This window comes from Euphorbia lathyris, chromosome 3 (assembly GCF_963576675.1).
Source record: "Euphorbia lathyris chromosome 3, ddEupLath1.1, whole genome shotgun sequence".
NCBI lineage: Eukaryota > Viridiplantae > Streptophyta > Magnoliopsida > Malpighiales > Euphorbiaceae > Euphorbia > Euphorbia lathyris.
In genome coordinates this window covers 99,741,413-99,766,132 of record NC_088912.1, presented here as the reverse complement: position 1 = coordinate 99,766,132, position 24,720 = coordinate 99,741,413, and the positions used below count along the sequence as shown (strand labels likewise).

At 36.0% G+C, this 24,720-nt stretch overlaps 2 protein-coding genes across 2 annotated transcripts; both read right to left on the bottom strand.

Moving 5' to 3' along the window:
• Window positions 1-859: 859 nt before the first annotated feature.
• LOC136223945 (uncharacterized) lies at window positions 860-4,572 on the bottom strand. The gene is made up of 8 exons (XM_066012123.1): window positions 3,892-4,572; window positions 3,677-3,724; window positions 3,535-3,594; window positions 3,222-3,317; window positions 2,924-3,060; window positions 2,151-2,262; window positions 1,464-1,580; window positions 860-1,094 (listed from the first exon to the last, which is right to left on the bottom strand). The coding sequence occupies exons 1-7, from the start codon at window positions 4,465-4,467 to the stop codon at window positions 1,464-1,466; spliced, it is 1,146 nt and encodes a 381-aa protein (XP_065868195.1). The 5' UTR covers window positions 4,468-4,572; the 3' UTR covers window positions 860-1,094.
• A 3,046-nt stretch (window positions 4,573-7,618) lies between these two features.
• Window positions 7,619-19,471, bottom strand: LOC136222820 (uncharacterized). Its single transcript, XM_066010529.1, has 8 exons — window positions 19,451-19,471; window positions 18,004-18,399; window positions 17,693-17,755; window positions 17,235-17,330; window positions 16,445-16,578; window positions 8,562-8,673; window positions 8,222-8,374; window positions 7,619-7,853 (listed from the first exon to the last, which is right to left on the bottom strand). The coding sequence occupies exons 1-7, from the start codon at window positions 19,469-19,471 to the stop codon at window positions 8,222-8,224; spliced, it is 975 nt and encodes a 324-aa protein (XP_065866601.1). The 3' UTR covers window positions 7,619-7,853.
• Window positions 19,472-24,720: the final 5,249 nt, after the last annotated feature.

Below are 24,720 nucleotides of genomic sequence, written 5' to 3'. Positions count from 1 at the left end.
TAAAATTAAATATAATAACTTATTGGACAGAGTAGAACAATAGTGTTAAAAAAATCACAATAACATTAAAGGAAAAACCTATTTTGTATAAAAAAGGAAAGATAAATTTTCAAATAATTTTTGGTAAAAGTAACTAAAAAAAGCTTTTGTTTTTGTAAAACGAAAATTAAAAATTGGTATTTTATAAATATAATGAAACACTAAATTTTTTAGTATTTAGAATTTAAAATTAAAAACAGTTTTGAAAAAGAGGAAATAAACAACCTCAAACTGAAGTTTAATATTGTTTCAAAAACCCAAGTCATAAAAACAATAGCGGAACGTTTGATATTCTATTAGGATAAGGATAAAGGTTGGGATAGGGATAAGGATAAATGGTTGGGATAAAGATAAAAATATGATAGTCGAGAATTATTATTCAATGTTTGGTACGTGGGATAAAGATAGGGATAAAATAATACATTTTACTATTTTAACCCTATTTAAACTACATAACATTAATTTGAGGGATAAGATAGACTTTTCCATCCTCTTAAAATCGCAGGAGCTTATTTCACCTCCTTATACCACCCCCCTCCTGGGTATAGGATTTGAGGGATAACTTATCTTATTCACAAGCATTTAACAAATTAAGTAGTCATCTAAGAAAAAGATTGTCCAAAAACTTTCCAGAAACTCCTGATAACAACAAACCGAAACCACAATTCATCCGTGTAAAACAAAAAAAAAACAGCAATATATTAAAATGATTGTCTAAAAAACTCCTAATAACAGCAAACCGAAACCAAGAGTCAACCATGTAAAACAGAGATAACACCCTAATACAATGACCAATTATCTCTATGAAACAAGTAAAAACTGAGGAATTAAAATAGCATAGCAAGAATCACAGTTAAATCCATAGTGTATTTGCAGGCACAACCACGCTTTGAGGGCTTCAACTGCCTCCTCGGTGTACAGTACAGTAGCGGGGCAAACTGTCTTCAAAGTAAAACAACAGAACATGAGCATAAATCACACTTCTACAAACTAAAGGTCATTCCCAATTTCTTTTTCCAGGCCAGAAGTGGCAGAAACCCAACCCTGGAAGCCCCCTACAAGTCATCAAAGTAAAACAACAGAACATGAGCTGCTAAATCTAAAGGAAATTAGGGAAAGAGAGATCAGCAGATTTTATTATTATTTGTTATTTTACAAAAAAAAAAAAACAAAAAAGATCAACTTTGTGAAAAGTCGAGTTTCATGTAATTACGAAGCTAATCAGTTCCATGAATTTACAAAGCTCCCCGAACTTATTTAAATAACATGATTAACTCCCTAAGTCCATATGGAAGAACATGTTTAAAAGAAATAATAATAATTTTTTTTGAATCTTAAAGGGATTTGTATATGACTACAAATGAAAAAAACAAATTATTGCTCTTGCTGTGTATATGACTAGAAATAGCAAGCATTGGTTATACCTATTTCTTGCATATAAAATAAATGCAGGAGACAATCGCAGCAGCAGCCACAGCAACACCGGGTAACATGGAGCCTGATGCCACTGGCATTTCCAGAAGCTCCCTCAGATGCTTTTCCTGTTGAAAGTGGAGGAATAACTCACACTCACCCAAAGTATTTAATCTCAACTCTTGAGTTTTTTTATTTCTTACGCACACAAACCTAATGGCCAAAGACCTATTTACACTACTCCTAAATGAAAAAATCATGTATTTAAACAACTAAATAATAACCATACGTTTTACCTAAAAATCTAGTAAAGTTTCTAGATTCTAGATATTAGTGGCACAAAATCTAGATAATTTCGCTCACTTGAATTATCTACATTTTTCTTCTTCTTTTCTAAACATAAAAATAAACTCTTTCAAATTCTAGAATTATTCAAAATTGGTAGTGTTATTAATGCTACAATATCCTTCTCATCTGGATCCTTAGGGATCAAATTAACTTGCATGTTCCCAAGGGACATGATTAAATAAATAAAAGTATAAGAGCTTAATCATTTTGCAAAGAAGACTGGCACAACACATCTATCTAATAGTTTAATTAAGGATCTATTAAAGACATACCAATTTCATAATGCCCAACCTCAATATTCCCAACCTATTACTTAAAAGAAAAAACTTAGAAAGCAATTGTTCACCAACCTCAATAGGCTGTTTCCAGCACTTCTTAATTCCTTGCAAATGCCCCTTCCCAACAACTGCAACCACTGAACTATGTTCACGAGCAACTTTCAGTAGATTGAAAGACATGATCCTACAAGTGAGATAAACACCAAATGAATAATGGAGTTTGAAATGGGTTTAGCAGGATTGTTGCAGTTAAAAAGTTGCAAACTACAGCAAAAATATGGTTTGCAATTTTGAGTGGGTACTGGCATATCACCAGAAAACCCTATGTTTGTTTCATGCAATGAAGTGTCATACGTAATAACACCATTTCTTTGCTTACTATATGAACCCAACATAAAGACCGAATCATCTTCATTTATTTAACTACCACAAGTAATCTGGAACAGAACAAGCTCCTTCACAGACATCAAAATATAGAGGTTTTTTTATTTTTATTTTTAATCAAATGTCGTTATGTCTTGCATGTATAAACTTATGCAGGATTGGACGGAAAAAGTACTCTCATAGCCTCCTGCTCAGTTATCATATCTCACTTGTCAGATATAATTTGTGAGAGGTAGGAAGTTACACAGCTTTGTTTGAACTAAACACAAATCACAAGCGAAACAAATAGGCAAAGCAGGCACTATAATTAATGGCAAATCTAGCAGCCTACTTCTAATTGCCTCATTCTTATACCTTATTTTTCAGATCCAAAAGGAAAGAGATGGGAAGTTGCAAAACAAAAGGCTATACTTGAACTAAACACTAATAACAAATGAAAATGTTGGGAATGCAATACTGACTGGTCTCGCTCATGCACAAGGATCTCGAGCATGCACTTGTGCCAAAAAGCCCTTCTTGATTGAAAAAGCATAAGGCAGATGGTCTTTAACTTAACCCAAAGAGGCATTCTCGCCCATACCCTCCCAAGTGGTGTAACCTGTTTCAGTCAACACCAGTTAATTTTTTTTTATTAAATTGATCAAATTCATAAAAATGTGAGAACTAAATATAAAACGATTTATCTATCACATCTTATGCTCTTGCTTCTAATGTGCAGAAGAAGGCAGTTCTAGCAAAAAATCAACAATAGCATCTTACTATTTGATCCCGATCACCTAAGACAACTTCGCCACCATATGCTCTTGCTCCTTCAAAACCCGCACGAAATGCAGAATGCCTATACTTCTGAACAGCCTATAAATGTCAAATATCATGCATTAGATACTTTGAGAATATATCAAATATATCAAACTGCAGAGTAAGAAAAAACTGAAATGGCAATAAAGAAAATCATGTCTCCCATAGTCGGCACCTGCTCAATTAAAATTGCACATATAAGAATTTGAAAAGTGAGTGAAAAATTATGCATGTTAGTACAGAAACAAACAAAAAAGTAAGAAATGATACAGACCTCTAAATTTTGAGAAGTAAGCACATCCCGCCGCTTAGGACATAACCCAAGAAAGACAACCTATAGCCAAGAGACAGTAAGAATTGAAAAAGTAATATCACATCCACTAAATCAATTATACAGAGTCTCAACATGAAATCACCTGAGGTTTCAAGAATTGTATCACAGCTTTAACTTCTTCACATGATTCCTGCAATAGGTTTCAAGAATTGTATTGGGAATTTAACAATCATTTCCTGGATTACTTCAGTCTATAAGACCAGGGCAATCAACACATACATAAAGCGTTTGGTTTTCTCAGCATTCAAACCGAAATTCAAATCCGAATTAAACAAAGAAATAAAGATCCACCCTCACCTGCGAACCATGACAGGTGCCAATCAAATACACGTCGCACGATCCACCCTCAACAGTTGACTCGCACGTCAGAACCACCACGTTTTTAGAAAGTTCCTCCGGTAGCTCCCTCCTTTCCGGCTCACCACCACTAACTGCAACTTCACCGTGTTCCTCTCTCAGCTCAGCAGCGACATCAACAATGCCCTCACTTAAAGGTTCCATATTCGGATTAGGGTTTTCGATGTGAAAAAAATCTTCGGAAACAGGAGGCGGGCCCGATGATTCCGGGTGATACGGGTCCATGGCCGGAGTGTTAAGTTCGTGCCTAAGGGTATCGATGGAATTGGTTGCAAATGAGCCGATTTGGGAGAATCTCGGAGACGAGAACTGAATGTCGTTGGAGGTGAGGGTCTTTTGAGGGTCGAAGGAACCGAATCCGATAGTGCCAGCTACGAACCGGTGTAAGTCCGGCGAATTCACTCCGGTGACAAGGCGAGTTGGCCGATTCATATATTCGGCATGAATTTCATCAATGCAAAAGCCAAGTGACCCTGTCATAATCAATCCGGTGACGAGGCGAGTCGACCGATTCATAATGTTGCCCAGAGAATTTCAGAAAAGAATACTGATAGAGTATATTTCACGAGTGAGCATTGCACAACTAAATAGCCATTTTACCCAACAAACCCAGTCAAGCTGCCAATCAGGTCAGGTGTATACTCTTTCTCTCTCTTCTTAAAAAAAAAAAAAAAATGCAAAAATACCCCTAACGTTTTGGGTGAGGAGCAATTTTACCCCTAACGTCTAAAATTGTGCAATTTTACTCCTAAAGTTTGTAGGCAATAGCAATTTTATCCCTAACGTTGGTAATTTAGATCAATTTCAGACACTATTATAAAACACATATATTTTTGTTCATTATTTTGCACCGATTGCATATCAATTCATTCTAAAAAAAGAATTTCATGTTTTTTTGTAATTTAATAATAGAATTGGAAATTAATATTTATAAATTCGGTGAATTTTTAATTTTTTTTTGTCTAATTCGTACGAAAGACAGTATATTTTTTATTATTTTTTTCACATCCCAACATATGTTTATGAATTGTTACTGATAAAATGACGCACATGTGAAGTGTAGATGATAAGATTCATATCCGAGAAGATAGTTTGATGAATTATTTCTGAAATTGACCCAATTTATCAACGTTAGGGGTAAAATTGCTCTTCGCTACAAATGTTAGGGGGTAAAATTGCACCATTTTAGACGTTAGGGGGTTAAAATTGCTCATGACTCAAAATGTTAGAGATATTTTTGCACCTTAACCCAAAAAAAAAATAAGTAATAAATTTTAAAGGTTGAATATTATAATAGGAAAATTATAAAATTGGGTCTCATGAGGAGTTCTTATATTAAGCATCGGGTCTTCTGTTTCACTCGGAGGACCTCCAATTCACATTTTGGACACGTATAATGTGACACCACGTAATAAATAAAATAGTGAGACCTTTTATAATATGTGTGAGTTCATATTATACATGTCAAAATATATATATATATATATATATAGAAGGTCCTCCATTTGACATGGAGAACCGGATGCTTCTAATAATTAGTCTAAATGGAGACCCATTTATATATTTAACTCATTTGGGAACTAACTATATATCTAGACTATGTTTGTGTGAATTTTCCAAAATAAACTTACTCTTTCATCTTCCCCTCATCTTTTCTAGTTACGCGAACGGTTGCTCTTCCTCAAATGATTTTCAAACATTTGATCTTCCAAACATATTTTATGGAAAAAAGAAGGATAATTTTGTCAATAACAAATAACTATAAATAGTCGTTTATGAAAAGTTTCAAATATGAGCTTTTCGTGAAAAGCTCCAAAATGCTGCAATTTTAAAAAAAAATGTTAAACGATGCGGTTATATAAATTTAACCAAACACTATATTTCATGCGGTTTGGAATGAAACGTTCAAAGCTCCTTCAAAAAGCCGGAACAAACACCATCTTAATTTTACATCAGATTTTACTGCAATAAAATTACATGTCAATACGTTGGAAAGAACTTACTACAATGAACTTTTTGAAGCCAATCTCAAATATTAGTGATCATCGATGTGATTTACCTAGTGAATTACTATATCCAGCCTCAAATTTCTACTCCTAGCCCCATGAAAAGATCGAAATGCCCTTTAGATAATTTTTAGAATTCTCAAATCATCTCAAACAACACGAACTCTCTTTAAAATAATTAAATTTTTTTTGTATCCAAAATGGGTTAAATGTCACTTATGGAAATACTTTAAGGAGAAAATGTTACCAAATGGTATGGAAAATTTTTGCATACCACAAGTCAAATATGAGTTTAATTTTTAAATTAACCTTCAATCTATATTAAAAAAAATTAATTGGACATCTTTTAAGTTTAAAATATTAATTATTTAGACCATTTAAAACCTAAATAATTTTTAAGGCTTTTACATGAATATCACAATTGGTTACAAAATTACAATTAAATCATATCATTAAAATCATTGTTCAATATGTTATTATTTTTCATATATATAAAAAAAAATATATGATTTAATATTCAAATTAAAAAAATCTAGACCCTAATTCATAAAAAAAAAAAAATTGAATCGACCTCAATTCGTAATTTTAAATCTTAATAAATACATTATAGACTTTTAATTTATAAGCCTTCATTTTTAAAAGGGTTAAGGTGCAAAAATACCCCTAACGTTTTGGGTTAGGAGCAATTTTACCCCTAACGTCTAAAATGGTGCAATTTTGCCCCTAACGTTTGTAGCCAAGAGCAATTTTACCCCTAACGTTGGTAATTTGGGTCAATTTCAGAAATAATTCATCAAACTATCTTCTCGGTCATGAATCTTATCATCTACACTTCCATGTGCGTCATTTTATCAGTAATAAATCATAAATATATGTTGGAATGTGAAAAAAAATAAAATAAAAATAAAAAAATATACTGTCTTTTGTACGAATTAGACAAAAAAATTCAAAAAATTCACCGAATTTATAAATATTAATCTCCAATTCTATTATTAAATTACAGAAAAACATGAAATCCTTTTTTTAAAATGAATTGATATACAATTAGTGCAAAATAATGAACAACGATATTTATGTTTTATAATAGTGTCTAAAATTGACCCAAATTACCAACGTTAGGGGTAAAATTGTTCTTGGCTACAAACGTTAGGGGCAAAATTGCACCATTTTAGACGTTAGGGGTAAAATTGCTCCTGACCCAAAACGTTAGGGGTATTTTTGCACCTTAACCCTTTTTAAAATATATTATGAAGCCATTATGAAGCTTCCGTTGTACTAAAAACCTAAAAGAATGAGATCATAACTTATCTTATTCACAAGCATTTAACAAATTAAGTAGTCATCTAAGAAAAGGATTATCCAAAAACTTTTCCAGAAACTCCCGATAACAACAAACCGAAACCACAATTCATCCGTGTAAAAAAAAAAAAAACAGCAATATATTAAAATGATTGTCCAAAAAACTCCTAATAACAGCAAACCGAAATCACAATTCATCCGTGTAAAAACAAAAAAAAAAAACAGCAATTAAGTAGTCATCTAACAAAAAGATTGTCCAAAAACTCCTAATAACAGCAAACCGAAACCACGAGTCAACCATTGTAAAACAGAGATAACACCCTAATACAATGACCAATTATCTCTATGAAACAAGTAAAAACTGAGGAATTAAAATAGCATAGCAAGAATCACAGTTAAATCCATAGTGTATTTGCAGGCACAACCACGCTTTGAGGGCTTCAACTGCCTCCTCGGTGTACAGTACAGTAGCGGGGCAAACTGTCTTCAAAGTAAAACAACAGAACATGAGCATAAATCACACTTCTACAAACTAAAGGTCATTCCCAATTTCTTTTTCCAGGCCAGAAGTGGCAGAAACCCAACCCTGGAAGCCCCCTACAAGTCATCAAAGTAAAACAACAGAACATGAGCTGCTAAATCTAAAGGAAATTAGGGAAAGAGAGATCAGCAGATTTTATTATTATTTGTTATTTTACAAAAAAACAAAACAAAAAAGATCAACTTTGTGAAAAGTCGAGTTTCATGTAATTACGAAGCTAATCAGTTCCATGAATTTACAAAGCTCCCCGAACTTACTTAAATAACATGATTAACTCCCTAAGTCCATATGGAAGAACATGTTTAAAAGAAATAATAATAATTTTTTTTGAATCTTAAAGGGATTTGTATATGACTACAAATGAAAAAAACAAATGATTGCTCTTATTGTGTATAAGACTAGAAATAGCAAGTATTGGTTATACCTATTTCTTGCATATAAAATAAATGCAGGAGACAATCGTCGTCGTGGCAGCCACAGTAACACAGAGTAACTTGGCAACAGCGAGTAACACCATGGGTGAAGCAGCACCTTCCAACCCCGATGGCATTTCATGAAGCTCCCTCAGCTGCTTTGCCTGAGGAAAATGGAGGACTAACTTGAACAAACTCTATTTTTATTATTAAACCATTTTTACAACTCACACAAAGTATTTCATCTCAACTCTTAAGTTTTGTGTTTCTTACGCACACAACCCTAATGGCCAAAGACCTATTTATAAATGAAAAAATCATGTATTACTTAGAAAGCAATTGTTCACCAACCTCAATAGGCTGTTTCCAGTACTTCTTAATTCCCGGCAAATGCCCCTTCCCAACAACTGCAACCACTGAACTATGTTGACGAGCAACTTTCAGTAGATTGAAAGACAATATCCTACAAGTGAGATAAACACCAAATGAATAATGAACGTTCCCAATATAAATTGCGGGTCATTTGCTTGATCAAAAGAAGCGAATACACATGATCAGTTTAACAAATAAGAAAAGGAGAGGCAAAACGCATTATTTGGCCCTTGATCTATCCAAAATTTGTGTGTTTGGCCCTTGACCTATTATTTGGTCACATTTGGCCCTTCACCTATCCGAATTAGTAAAATCAAACCCATAATGGATGGAAAGTTAACTAAAGATGATTTTGTTGCTATATAGACAATCTATTGTGCCATTATTAGAAATTCCAAAACCTCATGTGTCTAAAATGATATTTTCGTCCCAACCCAATTGAGCCCTCGCCATCGTCTTCTGTCAGGATTAGAATTTCTGACAGTAAGATTAGGGCAGAAAAGATCTTAGGAGAAGAGAAGAATAGAGAAAGAAGAGTGAAGGTTAGAGAGAGATTGAGATAAACAGAGAATAGAGAGAATAGAGAGAGAATTTAGAAGAAAGAAATAAGATTTCATTAATCAATTTGCATAATGAATTGGCACAGTACAATTCTCTTAAATAGGAAAAATGGGAAAAGGAAAATATATTAGTCTTCCTAAATTCATGGCCCTAATAATTCTAACTTACCTTAATTCACCCTATTAATTCTAACCTACCTTAAATAAGAATAGGAAATATAGCAATTAACTCTAAATAGGCCTAATAACAGCCACAACTGTAAACATTCCTAAATTACATCTATTAAGGCTAAATACCACTTAATGTAAAAACAATTAACCACCTAATAATACCTAAATAATCCCTATCTATAATTGTGACATCTTCTCCTATTTCTTTGTTCGCTGGCGTCTCCTCTTTCGGATACTTCCCGATTTCCTTCGATCAATCTTTTTCCCAGAATTTTCTCCCAGATTCTCTTTCACTTCCCAATTTCCCTCTTCTTTGCAATCACTTTCTTCAAGATTTCAAAATCTCTATTATCCAAATTTTTCATCTTTTCCTTTTTTCTTTATACAGATTTCCATGCTTTTGTGATTATGTCAGGCATACAGATAGAATTCAGGAGATTTAGGAAGAATAGAGATCAGAATTATAGAAAATAGACAGAAATTAGAAGAGAGAATAGTCGGAAGAGAGAAGGAAGTGAAGATTAATATTTTTCATTGATAATTACCCAGTACAGATGCATGACCTAAATAGGATAAGGATTAGTACGGTGACTCAGCATAGTACAGTGACTCAGCATGGCCAGTACTATTGTACCTTTACATTCCTTAGCTGGAATAACAATCTCCTAACAAACTAGAAAAGGACAAGGGAAATACCATAATTAAAACAGCAAGGGTAACAAATAGATAACCAATAACAGATTTAACTAACTCATAGAATAATATCATTTTTAGTCCTTCTACTTTTTATGTCTACGCTGATACGTGACAATTCCCCCTCCTTGAGCACATTCTTGTCCCCAAGAATGAAAAAATTCTGGAAATTGTTGAGCGATGGAAGTAGAATCTTCCCAAGTAGAATCCAATTGAGACAACCCGGACCAGTGAATGAGTAGTTGCGGCACCATCACATCATTGATGATGGCATTGCGTGTGTTCAAAACTCGAGCTGGTAGTACAGCATCAGGACCATCCTCTAGGGGAGGAAGAGTAGTTAAGGCAGGGGTGAGAGGGTCGGGTTTTCGCTTGAGGAGGGAAACATGAAAAACCGGGTGAGCTTTGCAAGAAGGAGGCAGCTGGAGTCGGTATGCCACTTTGCCCACTCTAGCTAAGACCTGGAATGGGCCATAGAATTTTGCAGAGAGCTTTTGAGAAGAGCGTAGAGCAATGGTAGCTTGACGGTAAGGCTGAAGTTTGAGGAAGACCCAATCCCCTGGTTGAAAAGTCCTGTCAGACCTATGACGATCAGCAAACTGTTTCATGCGGTTCTGTGCCTGGGCGAGGCAAGTTTTAAGAGCTTGATTCATGCGTTCACGTTCCAACAAAAAACCATCCACTGCTGCAACATTAGAGGTGATGCAGGGTAATACAGGTAAGGTAGGAGTCATACCGTACAAAGCTTGAAAAGGAGGCATTTTAATTGCACTATGGTATGTGCAATTGTACCAGTATTCTGCAAGGGACAGCCATTTAGCCCAATGCTTAGGGATGAGGAAACACATGCTGCGAAGGTAGCCTTCAAGGCATTGATTCAACCGTTCAGTTTGGCCGTCCGTTTGGGGGTGGTATGCGCTCCTAAAGAGCAGTTTGGTGCCCATGAGCTTCATGAGTTCACGCCAAAATGTACCTGTGAAGATCCTGTCCCTGTCAGTAACAATTGTATTAGGCATCCCATGGAGCTTAAACATTTGATCGAGGAAAGCCTTAGCCACCGTAGCAGCCGAAAATGGATGTGTGAGTGGAATGAAGTGCCCTGTTTTAGTAAACCTGTCCACCACAAGCAAAATAGAGTCATAGTGGTTTGACCTAGGAAGACCTTCAATAAAGTCCATTTCTATGTCTGTCCAGGCAGACTTAGGAATAGGAAGCGGCTGAAGGAGGCCAGGATAGGGGGCTAAATCCGCCTTACACCGTTGACAAGTATCACATTGAGAGACCCATTTAGTGACTGAAATGGCCATGTGTGGCCAGTAGAAACTTTGTTGGAGTTTGGAGAGGGTTCCTTTAATGCCTGAGTGTCCCCCAATAGGCGAGTCATGGCATACGGTGATGAGCTTACTACGAAGGTCAGTTGAACTACCAATGTACAGGCGCTGCTTGTATTTGAGGAGACCCTTGTCTAATGTGAAATGAGTGCTTGATGTGGACTGAATTGAAAGCTGTTGAAGAAGAGCAGTGGCATAGGAGTCTTGGTAATAGGAAGCTTGAATATCATCTAACCAAGACGGAACTGCCACAGATATGGCTAAAAGTTCAGGATGTAGAACTGTTTGGTCCTCAAACTGTCTGGATAGGGCGTCAGCCACACGGTTCTCAGAACCCTTTTTATATTGAATTGTGTATTCCAAACCTAACAGTTTGGAAATACCCTTGTGTTGCAGGGAGGTGTGAAGCCGCTGCTCCAATAGATGCTTTATACTCTCCTGGTCAGTCTTAATCACAAACTTAGAGTGCTCCAAATATGGTCTCCAAGTTGTCACCGCATGTAGGAGGGCTAGGAATTCCCTTTCGTAGGCAGACAATTTTTGGTTACGGGGGCATAGGCCTTTGGAAAGGTAACAAAGAGGCCGCTGATTCTGCATTAGTACTGCACCCATCCCTGCACCACTAGCATCACACTCAATTGTGAAAGGAGCAGAGAAATCGGGAAGCGCTAAGACCGGGGCCTGTGACATGAGGCTTTTTAGTTGAGTGAAGGCTGTTGTTGCTGCAACGTTCCAATGGAACTGGTCCTTCTTCAATAAGTCATGCAGTGGACGACAAATGATTCCATACCCTTGAACAAACCGCCTGTAGTAGCCCGTGAGGCCTAGAAACCCTCTAAGGCCCTTGAGAGTGGTTGGAAGTGGCCAATGGAGCATTGCAGCCACCTTGACAGGGACAGTAGCCACCCCGTCTGCTGAAATGATATGTCCTAAATAGGAGATATGATCAACCCCAAATTCACACTTAGAGGCCTTAAGGAACAATTGGTGCTGAGTGAGGATATCACAAACAATTTGCAGGTGGTCTAAATGGGAATCCAGGTTAGGACTATAAATGAGAATATCGTCAAAGAACACTAGGATGAATTTGCGTAGGTAGGGCTTAAAAATGGAGTTCATGAGGGATTGGAATGAGGCTGGTGCGTTGGTAAGCCCAAAGGGCATAACTAGGAACTCATAGTGGCCGGAATGAGTCCTAAATGCTGTTTTGTAAATGTCTGCCTCTGTCATGCGAATCTGGTAGTAACCTGCACGTAAATCAAGCTTAGAAAATTTTGTGGCACCATGGAGTTCATCAATGAGCTCCTGAATGATGGGTATAGGAAATTTGTCTTTAATGGTGGCCTTGTTAAGCTCTCTGAAGTCCACACAGAATCTCCAGGATCCGTCCTTCTTTTTAACCAACAGCACTGGTGAGGCATAAGGGCTAGTACTGGCTCGAATGAGGCCTCCTTCCAACATTTCTTCCACCAACCTTTCTATCTCGTTTTTTTGGTGATGAGAGTAACGGTAAGGTCTGAGATTTACTGGCTCTGAGTTTTGTTTTAAGGGTATAGAGTGATCATGGGTGCGTGTAGGTGGTAAGGTTGTAGGCTGTTGAAATAAGTGGTTGTTTTGTGATAGGAGTAGTTGTATGGGGTCTGTTGGTGTAGGATCAATTGAGGTTGTGGTGTTTAGGTTAGGAGTCTCTGCTGGTGTGTGCATGATCATGAGGAATAATTTACTAGTAACCCCTTTCCACCCCTTGGACACTAGCTTGTTCACAGACTTAATTGTCATAAGCTTCAGGCTTATTTCATCACTGACCCCTTTTAATTCGATCTGCCTTCCATCCTTGCAAACTAACAGCCTATTTTTATCAAAGTCAAAAGTGACGGGAGTGTGTCCCCTCATCCAATCCGAGCCTAAAATAATATCATAATCACCCAACTCTATAACCCTCAAGGTAAAAGTAAATCTGTTGTTCTGCATTGACCAGTTGCAGTCATTGCATTTAGAGGTGACAGTTAGCTGTCTGCCATCAGCTACAGTCACAGCTACAGGTTTTACTGCCACTAGGGGTAACTTTGCCTCTTTAGCTACTTTAGTATCCACAAAACTGTGGGTACTCCCACTATCAATCAAGATCATTATAGGTCTTTTATTTAGGGTACCTTTTAGTTTAAGGGTAGTGTTGGTGAGCTCTCCATCCAGAGCATTCAAGGAAACCAGCATTTGCTCCACCTCATCTGCTGCTTCTTCTGTAATTTCCTCTGTGTCCAACCCTAACTCAGCCTCTTCAGCATTTGCATCCTCGTCTGCAAAAATGGCTAAAAGTTTCTTTGTGGTGCACTGGTGCCCAGGGAAATATCTCTCCCCACATTTCCAGCAAGCCCCCGGAACTCTCTTAGTAATAGGGAAGGTATTTGGCTTGAGGTCTTGTGGCTTAGGATAGGATGTGTTCTGGGTTGATACAGGAGGCTTAGTAGTGATAGTGGAAGGCTGCCAAGGTTTTTGAGAAAGAGGTGAACGAAAGGTCGGTTTTGGTTTAACCATCTCTAACATTTCTCTTAGATAGGTTTCTTGGTACTTAGCTTGCTTTATCGCTCCATAAACTTCCTTGAGTTCATGAGTTCTGACTGCTGCACGAATCTCGGGTTTGAGCCCAGCTATGAAGCTCTTAGTGTAGTATGCTTCAGTGAGTTCAGGATGCTCCTTCTCCATCTTCAACTTAACTTCCTCAAACTGGTCCTGGTAGGCAGCCACAGAAGAAAGTTGTCTCAGCTGTGACAGTTGCTCCACCACTTCAGTGATTTCTGTTTCCTGGAATCTTTTTCCCACTTCATCAATGAACACTGACCAACTAGCCCCTGGATGTATTGGAATCCAGTTCTTAAACCATTTCTCAGCCTTACCTTGCATAAACAGTCCTGCTAACTCTACCTTCTTCTCTTCTGCCACATCGAACAACTGGAAGTATTTAGAGCATTTGCTTATCCATATTTCAACCTCCATACCATTGAAGGAAGGAAGCTCACATTTAGGAAGTAGTTTCTGGAAATAAGGTAATTTGTGTGATGATTGTTCCCCTGTCTGGTAAGTCATAGGAATGCTTCCCAAAATGCCTTTTTCAGGAGGATATGTAATAACAGAATGAGAGGAGGGCTGTTTCAGATCTAGATTTGATTGAATGAGTTTGGTGAGTTTTTCAACCGAGTTGTGGAGCAAGTCCTCAAGGTTCTGGTGAGCAGCTATCTGTTCTTTGCGAAACTGGAACTGATCGGAGATGATATCATGAAGCTGGGCTTGCAGTCTGTCTAAACGCTCAGCAGTTGCCTCAGATCTAGAGTGAAACTGTGTGGTGAGTTCTTGAAGTTTTTGTTCTAGGGCATCCATGGCGCGGCGGCGTTTGGCTGCTCTTGTTTTCTGGTGGGAGGTATTTATCATGCATAAAACGGCCGGAGGACGGTGTCTCTGATACCAATGTCAGACATACAGATAGAATTCAGGAGATTTAGGAAGAATAGAGATCAGAATTATAGAAAATAGACAGAAATTAGAAGAGAGAATAGTCGGAAGAGAGAAGGAAGTGAAGATTGATATTTTTCATTGATAATTACCCAGTACAGATGCATGACCTAAATAGGATAAGGATTAGTACGGTGACTCAGCATAGTACAGTGACTCAGCATGGCCAGTACTATTGTACCTTTACATTCCTTAGCTGGAATAACAATCTCCTAACAAACTAGAAAAGGACAAGGGAAATACCATAATTAAAACAGCAAGGGTAACAAATAGATAACCAATAACAGATTTAACTAACTCATAGAATAATATCATTTTTAGTCCTTCTACTTTTTATGTCTACGCTGATACGTGACAGATTATTCATTGAATACAATTACAAGTTGGATTTCCTAATCATCAATTAAAAACATTTTCTTTCAGATCACTAGTTCCTTCTCTTTATACGTTTTCATGGAGAAGCGATACCGACACTATCCTGCTCCTTATTCACCGGTGGCACGAAGCTATTCCAAACATAGGTCTGTCCAATTACTTTCCCTCCAATTTGAATGAAGCACTGGAAATTAAGATGATGTTCATTACGGGAACAATGGGAACGAAGGAATTGTGGCAGAGAAACGTCAGGGGCGGCACGGAGGAATTGTGCTGAAGGAATCGCAGAAGATGAAGGTTGGGATGGAAAATATTGTTATAGACTCGACTAGCTTTTTGAATTTTTACTAATGACACAAAATTGTCTATGTGCTAACAGAATCAGCTTTAGTTAACTTTCTATCCATTTTGGGTTTAATTTTACTAATTCGCATAGGAAAGCGGCCAAATGTGACCAAATAATAGGTCAGGGGCCAAACATACTAATTTTGGATAGATCAAGAGTCGAATGATGTGTTTTGCCAAAAGGAGAATAGAAAGGAAAGCAAGCAAAGTTTGACACATCAGCTAAAGCTTATTGACTGGGCATGTGTGGAGTTTGAAATGGGTTTAGTAGGATTGTTGCAGTTAAAAAGTTGCAAACTACAACAAAAATATGATTTGCAATTTTGAGTGGGGTACAACCCCCATTCGGTATATCACCAGAAAACCCCTGTGTTTGTTTCATGCAATGAAGTGTCATGCGTAATAACTCCATTTCTCTGCTTACTATTTGAAGCCAACATAACTACTAAATCATCTTCATTGATTTAACTACCACAAGTAATCTGGAACAGCACAAGCTCCTTCACGGACACCAAAATACAGAGGGTTTTTTTTATCAAATGTCATTATGTCTTGCATGCTATAAACTTATGCAGGATTGGACGGAAAAAGTACTCTCATAGCCTCCTGCTCAGTCATCATATCTCACTTGTCAGATCTAATTTGTGAGAGGTAGGAAGTTACACAACTATATTTGAACTAAACACAAATCACAAACGAAACAAATAGGCAAAGCACGCACTATAATTAATGGCAAATCTAGCAGCCTACTTCTCATTGCCTCATTCCTATACCTTATTTTTCAGATCCAAAAGAAAAGAGATGGCAAGTTGCAGAACAAAAAGTTATATTTGAACGAAACACTAATAACAAATGAAAATCTCGGCAAAGCAATACTGACTGGTCACGCTCATGCACAATGATCTCGCGTGTGCACTTGTGCAAAAAAGGCTCCGTCGCTTGAAAAAATGCAAGGTAGATGGCCTTTAACTTAAGCCAAAGATGCATTCTCGCCCATGCCCTCACAAGTGTAATCTGTTTCAGTCAACACCAATTAAATTTCTTTTATTAAATTAATCAAATTCATAAAAATGTGAGAACTAAATATAAAACGATTTATCTATCACATCTTAGTGATAATTTCCAGCACCATAGCTGCTACTAATAAATGGTGAAAGAAATTCATAAATACAGGGTACTCAACCTTAACCCTAGATTAGGACAGTATTATTCTTTTCTTATTTCCATCCCCCCTTTTCATGTTTTTCTTCAACTCAAATCTTTTCAGGATAGTAGTGATTGTTGCTTCCACATAGTATTTAACCAATTTTTCCATTACAATCTCATGATCAACCTTCATGGAGGTTGTATTCAGTTCTCTCTCAAAGAGATGGAACATGGATAGCAATATAATGAACATTTTTTATAGGAGTTTTTAACGAGTTAAGCTGATAAAAGTGTTTAGGTGTTCATGATCCGACTGCTTCATTTTGAGTAAACTTGAGCTCAAACTGCACTTTCATAGAGCTCAAACTTCACAGTTGAAACAAATTTCTTCAAGCAAAGATTGACAAACTTAATGATGCCTGAACCTTTTTGATAATAACTTAAAGTCTTGATAAAAGTATAGACAATTTATCTAATGTATAGAAGAAGGCAGTTCTAGCTAAAAATCAACAATAGCATCTTACCTTGATATGCCGATCACCTAAGACAACTTTGCCACCATATGCACTTGCTTCTTCAAAAGCCACACGAAATTCAGAATGCCTAAACTTCTTAACATCCTATAAATGTCAAATATCATGCATTAGATACTTTCAGAATATATCAAATGTATTAAATGCTAGTTTCAATGACTAATACAAATAATGATATGTAAGAAAAAACCGAAATGGCAATAAAGATAACCATGTCTCCCATAGTCGGCACCTGCTCAATTAAAATTGCACATATAAGAAAGTGAAAACCTGAAAGTAAAGTTAAAAAATATCTTGGTTGTTTTTGGACGTTTCGCCAGACCTAAAAGGTGAGTCGCAGTACAATGATTAAATGACTACATTACTTGACAGCGAGTAAGTCTAAAGGTTCTTCAAAATTTATGCATGTTAGTACAGAAACAAACAAAAAAGTAAGAAATGATACAGACCTTTAAATTTTGAGAAGTAAGAAATTTAACCTTCCGCCCATCACATAACTCAAGAAAGACAACCTATAGCCAAGAGATAAGTAGAAAGAAAATACTTAGTAGGTAGCTACCTCACAAATCAATTATATTACAGCTAAGGTTTCAAAAGGAATTCACCTGAGGTTTCAAGAATTGTATTAGATTATACCAATTTAACCCTACTCGACTACAAGTATTGGGAATTTAACAATCATTTCCTGGATTACATATTGATATTATACACCATACTTCCTTTGGTTTTCTCAGCATTCAAAAAAGAAAGATCAATTCACCTGCGAACCATGACGGGTGCCAATCAAATACACATCGCACGACCCACCCTTAGCAGTTGACTTGCACGTCAGAACCACCACGTTTCTAGAAAGTTCCTCCGGCAGCTCCCTCCTGTGCGGAGGGTTAAGTTTTTGCCTTTGCCTCTGCCTCTTGAGCCGATTGAAGGAATTGGTTGCAAATGAGCCGATCTGGAACAATCTTGGAAATGACAACTGAACGTGGATGCGGGTGAGGGTCTTTTGAGGGTGGGAGGAACCATATCGGATGGTGCCAGCAAAGATCCGGTGTAACTCCGTCGAATTCAATCGGGTGACAAGGCAAGTGGACGATTCATAACTCGACCGAAAGCAAAATGACACTGCCTGGTCTTTATATACATCTAAGTTAACAGATTTCTAACAAACTTAGGATTTTATAGCCTTTGATTTATTCTGAAACCCATGAAACTCATATTTATTTATTAAGAAAAAATACAAATTCTTCAAAAAAAAAAAAAAAAAAAAAAAAAAAAAAAAAAAATACAAATGTATCAAAGAGGTGTTATTTATTTCTTTTATGTCAAACACTCCAAATTCTATATTCACTTTGTTATTAACATTATTTAGGTTTGTATATTATATTAATATACAAAAGAGTTTCTTTTACTAATATTTTATTATTATTATGATTTTTTTAACGAACTGATATGTAATTGGTATAGAATAACGAATAAAATATCTGTGTTTTATAATAATATGTGAAATTGACCAAATTTGTTAACATTAGGAATAAATTGCACTATTTTAAACGTTGAGGGTAAAATTGTTTCTGGATATAAACGATAGAGGTATTTTTATATCTTATCTATTTTCTTCTTTTAACATGTACCGCTTTTCTTTAGATTTAACTAATATTAGATTTTTTTTCATAAAAAAAACTAATATTAGATTTTTTTCATAAAAAAGACTAATATTAGATTTTTCTTATAAAAAAGAAAAAAATAGATTTAACTAATAGAATTATAACTTTATGCTTTTAATTTTACTTTTGTATAAACCAATATCCTAATTAAATGTGTTTTCATGAAAAAAACCCATTAAATGTGTAAAACCCATAAGCTAATCCATTTAAGATAATGGAAAAAAAAAACTATAAAGAGGAAATGAGAATAACTCTAAAATAAATATTAGAATTTATGATAAAATAATTAAAAAAAATTATATAATGATACAATAAAAAAAGTTTACATAAATTATAGAATTAATATCAAACATGATGTTATGTAATTTCCTCTAAATAATTTCAATAAAATTAGTTGTTTAAACCAGTGGCTAATTATAAATCTAGTCCAACTAAGAGGATCCACTTACATATTTAACTCACTTTGCTTCTATCTCATTAAATTAGACAATTTTATCCACTTTGGATAAAAAATACTCTTATTTCAATTCACCTTCTTCCTCAGACTTTCCACGTCTTCTTCGCCATCCCAAACCGACGAAAAGACGGTGGTTTATAAAGAGAAGAGATTATGTTTCGTTCAACTTTTGAAGGATTAGTGTCTGCAAAAGAGAATTATGATGGAAAACTAAAAAATGAGAAAGAAAAAAATCTATGTGATGTCGCATTTGTACGATTTCGTCACAAATGCGACAAGAGTTGTCGCATTTGTGATGCAATGCGACGATTGTTATCGCATTTGTGACAAAATACGATAAATTTCGTCACAAATACGACAACAATTGAGGATAATGGTGGAAAATGAAGAAAGAGGCAAGCATATAAGCTAAAAACATATCATTTCTATGGAAAGTTAGACATAATACGTTAATAATATCAAAAATCGCTAACGATTGGTATCAGAAATTGAAGAAGATGGACCGAAGAAGAAGTTGAAACGAAGAAGAAGAAGAAACGAAGAAGAAGAAAAATCGATCAAATAGAACTAGGAGTAATTTTGTCCAAAGTGGGTTATGAGGATGTGCAAGGAGTCATTCCGCATAAAGCCTCAAAATTATAAGGGCTCAAAGTTTATGACGTGCTTAGTCAAATATAGATATTAGCTTAATTGAAAAAAAAAATATAATGTAATAAGATCAATTTACACAATTTCACTACATTAGAGCATCTCTAATGCAAGTACTGTTCAAAGTTGTCAAAATTTAACATATTATCTCAAAATATATTATTATATTGTCTCCTTCATCAACATCACTTTTGATAATTTTTGAAAAGAAAAGCTCAAATGCTAAGCAACTCTACAAGTTGTCAATATGATCTCACAAATTATTATTTTATATATAATTTATTTTAATCGTAAATATTGTCGTAAAATCCCACCAATAGTAGGCAACCAATTTTTTTATATTAAAAAAAGAAGAAAAAATAAGGTTGCAAAAGGAGTGTAAAAAATGGCAACATTGTTATAATTATTTTCAATATATTTTATTGTCTCACTCATCCAGATCACTTTTGACAACTTTTTAAAAGAAAACCTCAAATGCTAAGGCCTTGTCTAATCATCTTTGATTATGGAATTAATACAGTAACACTTTTCCAACCATCTACTTCATTTATAAGTTTAAAAAAATATTTATATTAATAAATAATATTTTATTATTATTAATTAATTTTACATATCATTTATTATATTAAATGATATTTTTATTTTTAAACAATAATTAACTTTTATGCTAAAAATAGAGTAACATATTTTGATACTTCATATATAGAGTATCAAAAGCCTTACTCTAAAAATAGAGTAAGGTTTAAGAATATCATTGGAGATCATGTTTACTTTAAAAATAGATTAAGGTTTAAGAGAAAAAATGATTATGGCAATGTTGCCAATTTTTTACACTCGTTTTTAAACTTTAATTTTTCTTTTTTTAATAAAAAAATTAGTTGCCTATTATTGGTGGAATTGTATGCCAATATTAACAACAACAATAATCCTGAAATGATTCGGGGATCGCTTAACATGAATCGTCATATAGAACCGTAAAATCAAGTCGTGTCAGCAGCATAAATCTCTCTCTCCACTCTACCCTATCCACTGTCATATTTTATAGAATCCCCAATAAACTCATTTATAGCAATATTTACAAGGGTAAATTCTAAAAAAACTCATGTGGTTTCACCTATTTCCGAAAAAACCCATGTGGTTTGTTATTACAAAAAAAATGACTGTGTTATACGCCGTTACTCGAAAAACGGAAAATGGCTTAACACCGTTAGTTTTGATGATGTGGCAAGGGGTAAAACGGGAAAACCTATTTTTTTCTTTCTTCTTCTTTCTCTCCTCTCTTCTTCTTCTTCTTCTTTTTAAGTTTAGATTCCAGAAATCTGGAAATTTCCAGATTTCCGGAGTATCGGAATTTTAAAAAAAATAGAAGAAAAAAAAGAAGAAGAAGGAAGAAGGAGGTGGTGGAGAGAGAGAAAAAAAAATAAAAAAACATTCGTTTTTCCAATTTTCCCACTCTGGCACGTCAGCTTTTTAACGGTGTTAAGCCATTTTTTGTTTTTCGGGGTAACAGCATATAACACAGTCATTTTTTTTGTAATAACAAACCACAGGGGTTTTTCGGAAATAGGTGAAACCACATGATTTTTTTTTTTTGAAATTTACCCTATTTACAATTAAAATAAATTATATATAAGATAATGATTAGTGGAATTAGAGTGGCAACTTTTAGAGCTGCTTAGTGTTGAAACACCTTTCCACAGGATTTTGATTTGACAAAATTATTTAAGTACAATTAAATATTCTACAACACACTAAGTTTAAATGCTTTGATTTATTTATACTAATGTGTTTGTTCAATGTTGAGTTTATAATTGTTATAAGACATAAAGATCATAAGGCCCAAGCCCTATATGGAAGACAAAGCCCAAGTCAAACAAGGCCAAGACCACTCAGCCTGCGTATTTCAAAACGCTGCAGTTGAGTGATAAAACGCAGCTGAGCAAAGAAGGATCCAGAAGATCCACGTAGACAACTTCGGCAAGAAGCTGATGAGCTGTCTCGACAAAACGTACAAGGCAGCCGCTGAGCACAAGGCAACTTCCAGACAAAGTATTTCCTCTTTCGGTAAAGAACAGAAGACGCATGAATCTGTCTGTTTGACATTACCAGAAATGGAGGAACATACTGCCACACCGACCGAAGACAGAAGATGCTGGAATCTGATTGGCTGAGAGAACTGTGCACAGACTGAGTGAAAGCGACATGTAGCCGTTTTCCTTCAATGATTATTTCGAAATTCGAAATGACCGGATGCCTCACAGCTCTCTATAAATAGAGCCTTCAGAATCTTCATTCATACAGAACTTTGAGCAAAGCCGTTACGCTGACCAAACGTATACAAAAGTTCTGCACCAAAAAGCAAAGCAAATCTTACACTACAAGTTTACATATCTGTGTAAAAGTCTAGAGTGATTGATCCTCAATCATCTAAGGTGTTCTAGCAATTGTTGTTTAGGACAAATCTTAATCATTTCTAGAATTAGAAAGGAGAAGCTGAGTACTCGGTTTTAGTACTTAGTGAATTAGAATAGAAGTGAGTAGAGGTATAGAGGAAGGTACTCTTGTTATACTGAGCTTCTGATTTGTAAAGGGTTTTTGAGGCTCTACCTTTAAAGAGCTCAGTAGTGGATTTGAAATCTCAGAACGTGTTCCGGGGACAGGACGTAGGCTTAGAAGAAGCCGAACCTGGATAACTCCGCTGAATGAAGTATTTCTAACCCTTAACTCCTTATAAATATTGCTTGCTTAATATAACCTAAAACTGACCAAGTAAAAGAGGTCAAGCTGAGTTGTGCGCTATAAACGACTTAGTTCAGGAATAGACTCTAAGTGCTATTTCCTGACTTAAGCTAAGAAACTGACCTAGTCACCAGTTGACTAAGCCAGTGTCTTGCTGATTACTCAGCGCCGCTGTCATATATCTTTTTCTTAAGAAAAAGAAGTCTGCCCTAAATTTCAAAAAGGTTAAATAGTTCATAACCCCCCCCCTTGGAACTATATTTGCAACCTTACAAAGGACCAACAAGTGGTATCAGAGCTTAAAAGCTCATTGCTAAAGGTCTAACAACCTTGAGCTGATCCCTACCATGGGCGAAAGCAGCACTCGGTTTCTCCCTGGAAACCAGACAACTCAGATATTACCTGAGGGGCTGTGCATTACTAGGCCTCCCATATTCTTCGGGTCAAAGTATACCTTCTGGAAGAATAGGATGAAGAATTTCATTCAGGCTACAAACATGAGTGCCTGGCTATCTATAGTCCAAGGTCCGTTTGTACTTGTCAAAATTGTGGCTGGCCAAACAGTTTTGAAAGCTGAGGCTGAATGGACAGAGGATGATCTCAAGAAGCTACAAAATCATGCTTCGGCTATAAATATGCTTCACCGTGCGCTGGATGCTGCAGAATACAACAAAATCTCAGGTTGTGAGTCAGCGCAAGAGATCTGGAAGAATCTGGAGGTCATCTACGAAGGAACCAACAAGGTGAAGGAGTCCAAGGTGACCCAGCAGATAAGACTGTACGAGCTGTTCGAAATGAACAATGATGAAGGCATTTCTGAAATGAATGCAAGATTCACCAACATCATAAATGAGCTCAAGAGACTTGGGAAAATCTTCACTAAGGAAGAACAAGTCAAAAAGATACTCAGGAGTCTTCCTAAAGACTGGCAAGCCAAGAAGACAGCTGTTGAGGAAGCTCAGGATTTAACCACCTACAAATATGATGAACTCATCGGCTCACTGCTGACCCATGAGATATCTATGAAGAACTTCGAGGTGAACGAAAAATCCGAAGACAAGAATCAGAAGTCACTTGTCATGAAAGTTGGCTCAACTGATGATGGCTCAACTGATGATGAGGAGATGGCTATGTTCACAAGAAAAATGAAGAGGTTGTTCAAGAAAAATGACAAATACTCCAAAAAGCCTTACAGGAAGTTTGATAAGTATAAGGCTGACTCAAGTGACAGCAAATACAAAAAGGAAAGCTCAAAGCCCATTACATGCTTTGAGTGCCATCAAACCGGCCACATCAAGTCAAGCTGCCCAACACTGAGGAAAGACAAAAATAATGGCAAAAAGGTAATGGTGGCAACGTGGAGTGACAGTGATGATTCTTCATCAACTGAAGCTGAGGCCACAGAGTCAGTGAAGATATGTTTCATGGCTGATGAACTTGCTGAGCCATGCGTTTCTGAGCATGCTGATCCTTCTGATGAATCAGACAATGAGGAGCAATCTAATGAGGTAATCTCACTCTCTCAGCTCAGAAGTGAAATGGGTAATGCCCTGAGTGATCTCTATACACTTGTCAAAAAGTGTAATAAGAAGATTAAAGTACTCAGCCGGCGTTGTGACAATGTAGAAGAGGTCAAACTGAGTGACCTCAGATTCCTTCTACAGGACAACTCAACTCTGCATGACAATATGAAAATCATACATGAGTATGTCTCTGAAGTCCAGTCAGTTTCAAAGAAACTGAGAAAGGACGTCACAACTATCCAGAACCAATTAAAGGTTCCAATTAAAAGAAAAACTCCGCTGAGAACTCAGTATCAAGGTACTCAGCAGAGATGGAATCCCCAGCGGAAAGTCCAGTGTGATTTCTGTGGGAAGAAAGGTCACACCACAAAGGTGTGCTGGCATGCTTAGCACTGGGGTGCTGACCAGTCAGTGAGACAACCTAAACAGAAGGTCAGCTGTGACTTCTG

Bases quoted from the DNA above. Each gene is read 5' to 3' on its own strand.
- LOC136223945 (XM_066012123.1), bottom strand. From the start codon at position 4,467: ATGAATCGGTCGACTCGCCTCGTCACCGGATTGATTATGACAGGGTCA. The intron at 3,061-3,221 runs GTAAGATGCTAT...TGACTGAAACAG, and splicing joins TAGGTGATCGGGATCAAATA to GTTACACCACTTGGGAGGGT. The intron at 1,581-2,150 runs GTTGGTGAACAA...CACTTTCAACAG, and splicing joins GCTGGAAACAGCCTATTGAG to GAAAAGCATCTGAGGGAGCT.
- LOC136222820 (XM_066010529.1), bottom strand. From the start codon at position 19,471: ATGGCGAAGAAGACGTGGAAA. The intron at 17,756-18,003 runs GTGAATTGATCT...TCTTGGCTATAG, and splicing joins GCACCCGTCATGGTTCGCAG to GTTGTCTTTCTTGAGTTATG. The intron at 17,331-17,692 runs GTCTGTATCATT...TGACATTTATAG, and splicing joins TTACTTCTCAAAATTTAAAG to GATGTTAAGAAGTTTAGGCA.